Source organism: Arachis hypogaea, chromosome 3 (genome assembly GCF_003086295.3).
Source record: "Arachis hypogaea cultivar Tifrunner chromosome 3, arahy.Tifrunner.gnm2.J5K5, whole genome shotgun sequence".
Lineage (NCBI taxonomy): Eukaryota > Viridiplantae > Streptophyta > Magnoliopsida > Fabales > Fabaceae > Arachis > Arachis hypogaea.
In genome coordinates, this window is record NC_092038.1 from 132,523,825 (window position 1) to 132,528,396 (window position 4,572).

The 4,572-nt window shown below is 32.7% G+C and overlaps 1 protein-coding gene across 1 annotated transcript; it reads left to right on the forward strand.

Moving 5' to 3' along the window:
- The first annotated feature begins 422 nt into the window (after nt 1-422).
- Nucleotides 423-2,486, forward strand: LOC112782958 (uncharacterized). The gene is made up of 2 exons (XM_029297478.2): nt 423-720; nt 826-2,486. Exons 1-2 carry the CDS (start codon nt 423-425, stop codon nt 2,484-2,486), a joined length of 1,959 nt encoding a protein of 652 aa, XP_029153311.2.
- The last annotated feature ends 2,086 nt before the right edge of the window (nt 2,487-4,572 follow it).

Sequence of the window (4,572 nt, forward strand, 5' to 3'; positions counted from 1 at the left end):
GCTGATGATAGTGAATGCTCAAATAAAGTTATTGATGAAATAAAAAACTATCTTGATTGTAGATATATATATCCCCATGTGAAGCTGTTTGGAGAATATTTGCATACCCTATTCATTCTAGAGAACCTGCTGTACAGAGATTGAGCTTTCATTTGCCTGGTCGAAATCCAATTCTATATGAAGATGGTGAAGATATTGATGATATTTTGTCAAAACCCGGGATTGATCAATCAATGTTTACTGCATGGATGGAGGCTAATAACAATTACTCGGAGGCTAAAGAGTTGACATATTCTGAGTTTCCAAGATTCTTTGTTTATAATAAAAAAGAAAAAATCTGGTCAAGAAGAAAGTGTGGCTATACTATTGGAAGGCTTTATTATGTACCTTCAACATGTGGAGAGTTATTTTATTTACGAATGATGTTGAATTTTGTTCGAGGTCCTACCAACTATGACCAAATCAAAAGTGCAAATGGTGTTATTCACAATAGCTTTAGAGATGCTTGCTTTGCTTTGGGATTACTTAATGATGATAGAGAATATATTGAAGCTATCAAAGAAGCTTCATGTTGGGGTTTAGGTGATTATCTAAGGAAGCTTTTCACTGTAATGTTGATGTCAAATAGTGTGAGCAGACCAGAACATATTTGGAAAGAAACTTGGAGGCTTCTATCTGATGATATTTTGTATAATGAAAGAAAATTGTCTAAAAATTCAGGTTCTCCTTTAATTCTAATAAAAATTTATTTTTTAATGATTCATATTGTGTTTCTTATTATAACTATTTTATTTGTTCTTATATTGTTTTTCTTTTTGTTTGCAGATTTATCTTTGACTGATGATCAGCTGAAAACGAGATGCTTATATGAAATTGAGATGATATTGCAAGATAATAGGAAGAACTTAAAGGAATATCCTCATATGTCTTTTCCAGAATGTTTTGTGAGGCTGAAATTTCAAAATGGTTTAATATATAAGGAGCTAAACTATGACAAGAACAATTTGAAAAATGAATTTCAAACATTATTCTCATCCTTAACACAAGAACAACAAGGTGTTTTTGAGAAAATTGTGGAAGCAGTTTCTAAAGAAGATGGTGGAGTATTCTTTGTATATGGCCATGGAGGAACAGGTAAGACTTATCTCTGGACAGTTTTGACTTCTTTTTTAAGGTCACAAGGAATGATTGTTCTTATTGTTGCATTGAGTGGAATTGCTGCTTTGCTACTACCTGGAGGTAGAACAGCTCATTCTAGGTCTGCTATACCATTAACGGTGCATGAGGATTCTGTATGTAATATTAAACAAAATAGTAAACTAGCTGAGTTGTTAAAGCAAACAAAAATTATCATATGGGATGAAGCATCTATGGTTCACAGATATAGTGTTGAGGCAGTTGATAAAAGTTTAAGAGACATTATGTCATCTACAAATAATAATAATGCTAATTTGCCTTTTGGTGGGAAGGTAGTGGTTTTTGGTGGAGATTTTAGACAAATTCTTCCTGTCATTCCTGGAGGTGGCAGGACAGAAATTGTTAATGCAAGCATATGTTCCTCTTACATATGGGACTATTGTAGTATTTTGAGACCTACAAAAAATATGAGATTAGAGGAATCTTCACATGCTGATAATGATGAATTGGCTTTGTTTTCACAATGGATCTTAAATGTTGGAGATGGCAATATAGGTGGGCCTAATGATGGCATCTCTGAGATTATGATTCCTACTGAGTTGCTCATATCAAATTTTGAAGATCCTCTTAGTTCTATTGTGGATTGTATATATCCAAATCTTCTTGAAAATCACTTGGATTTTAATTGGTTGCAATCACGAGCAATTCTTTGTTCTACGCTTGATGTCGTTGAGAAGGTAAATCAATATATTATCATGAAAATTTCAGGAGATGAAAAAATTTACTTGAGTTCAGATAGTGTTGACAAATCTTATAGAAGCGGACAGTATGCTACTGAAACACTTACTCCAGAGTTTTTAAATAGCCTCCAATGTTCAGGATTACCTCATCATGCTTTGAAGTTGAAGGTTGGAATTCCTATAATGCTTTTAAGAAATCTAGACCAATGTGCAGGTTTATGTAATGGCACCAGGCTAATTATAACAAGGTTATCTAATCATGTTATAGAAGCAGAAGTATTAGTTGGAAGCTATCTTGGCAAAAAGGTCTTAATCCCACGCATGTGCATGTCTCCTTCTCAATCACCATGGCCTTTCAAATTGGATAGGAGACAATTTCCTATTGTTTTCTCATATGCCATGACCATCAATAAAAGTCAAGGACAATCTCTTAGCAATGTTGGAGTGTATCTTCCTAAACCCGTGTTTAGTCACGGACAAATTTATGTTGCTATATCTCGTGTTCGAAGTAAGAAGGGGTTAAAAATTCTTATTCACAACAAAGAAGGGCATGTTTTAAGTAGTACAACAAATATTGTATTCAAAGAAATTTTCTCAAATTTAAAATAGCATGTTATTTTTTATTATTACTATTTGTTATTTTTTTATTATTTTTATTCTACATTACAATTAAACATTTTAGATATTTTTATTATATTTTATCATAGTTAATTTTAGTCTAAATATACCCGTGATTTTTCATGGGTAAAAATACTAGTTCATAAACTAAATTGGTAACATAAGGAAATCAACAAGAGAAATACATAAACCAAAGTACTAGAACAAATAAGAGTAGAAGAAAACTAAATTAAAGTAAGATAGAATTCTGAAATTAAGAAGAACTAAAACTAAAACCCTAAACTTAGAGAGAGGAGAGAGTCTCTCTCTCTCTAGAAAACTACATCTAAACCTAACTAATGTGAATGAATGTGTGAATGAATGAATCTCCCCTTCCAGCTTCATTCTGTAGCCTCTAATCAATATTTTCAGACTTGAAACTGGGCCAAAAACAGTCTAGAAATTGCCTCCAGCGAATTTTGATATCTGCAGCACGTGACACTTTGTCACGCGTACGTGTCAGCTATACGTACGCGTCGCTGAACAATTCCTAGTATGACGCGTACGCATTGCTTGTATGCTGTGCCAGCCACGTGTACGCGTCGTCCACGCGTTCGCGTCAATGCCAGCTCCTCAAAACATCATTTTCTTGCGTTCCTTCCACTTTTACATGCTTCCTTTTCGTCCTCTAAGCCATTCCTACCTTGAAAAACCTGAAATCACTTAACACATATCACGACATCGAATGATAATAAGAGATGATTAAAATTAGCAAATTTAAGGCCAAAGAAGCATGTTTTAAATCATAGCACAAAATTAGGAAGAAAAATGTAAAACATGCGAATTATATGTATAAGTGTGAGAATAATAGATAAAATTCACTCAATTTAGTACAAAATAACCGTAAAATAGCGGTTTATCAATCTAAAAAAATTGACGGAGAAAAAATATCGGTAAAGATTTTCACAAAAATAACGCGTTGTAAGTATAGTTCTAAACCAACAATTAAACCTCAATCAAAATTTAATTTGTTTGTCACAATGCAAACCCAATAAAAATAAACCAAAATATTTAAACCTCGGATCGTCTCTCAAGGAATTGTAGGGAAGTATGTTTATTATTGATTACAAAAAGTATATTTTTGGATTTTTAAAATAAGGAACAAGTAATGTAAATAACAAGAAAATAAAATAATAACTAAGAAAAGTCCTAGCAAGGATTGAGAATTAGAATTCCTATCCTCATTATCATCATCAATTATGATGGTAATTGACTTTTGCTTTCACTTAGTTAATCTCTAACAATGAAGGAAAGTCAAGTGAGGAAAATCAACTTAAGTTCACAAGTTCTAAGCCAACTAGCAATTTTCAATCACCAATCAATAAAAGAATATTGATAACTCAAGAGTCTCTAATTGATCAATCCAAGTTAAGAACATAAAAATCTAAATTAAAATCCAGCCAAGCATTTTATCAAACACTTGGAAGGCATAACATAAAAACATAAAAAACTAACAAGGAAGATTAAATTTAAACAACCAATTGCAAGAATCAATGACAAAAAAATTAATGAAAACTATCATAAACATAAAAATATAAATTGCATTAATATGAATCAAAGGAAACAAGGAGAATTCATAAACTAAATTGGTAACATAAGAAAATCAACAAGAGAAATAGATAAACCAAAGTACTAGAACAAACAAGAGTAGAAGAAAACTAAATTAAAATAAGATAGAATTCTGAAATTAAGAAGAACTGAAACTAAAACCCTAAACCTAGAGAGAAGAGAGAGCCTCTCTTTTTAGAAAACTACATCTAAACCTAACTAACATGAATAAATGTGTGAATGAATGAATCTCCCCTTCCAGCTTCACTCTGCAGCCTCTAATCAATATTTTCGCGCTTGAAACTGGGTCAAAAACAATCCAGAAATCACCTTCAGCGAATTCTGATATTTGTAGCACGTGACGCTTTGTCACGTGTACGTGTCATCCACACGTACATGTCACTGAACAATTCCTGGTCATGCGTACGCGTCATCTATGCGTACACGTCGCTTGTATGCTGCGCCAGTCACGCGTATGCGTGTGCGTTGA

What these genes read in the sequence shown, in the direction of transcription:
- LOC112782958 (XM_029297478.2), top strand. Translation starts at nt 423, where the DNA reads ATGTTGAATTTTGTTCGAGGTCCTACCAACTATGACCAAATCAAAAGT. An exon ending in AAAATTGTCTAAAAATTCAG is followed by an intron (nt 721 to 825) that starts GTTCTCCTTTAA and finishes TTTTGTTTGCAG; the next exon opens with ATTTATCTTTGACTGATGAT.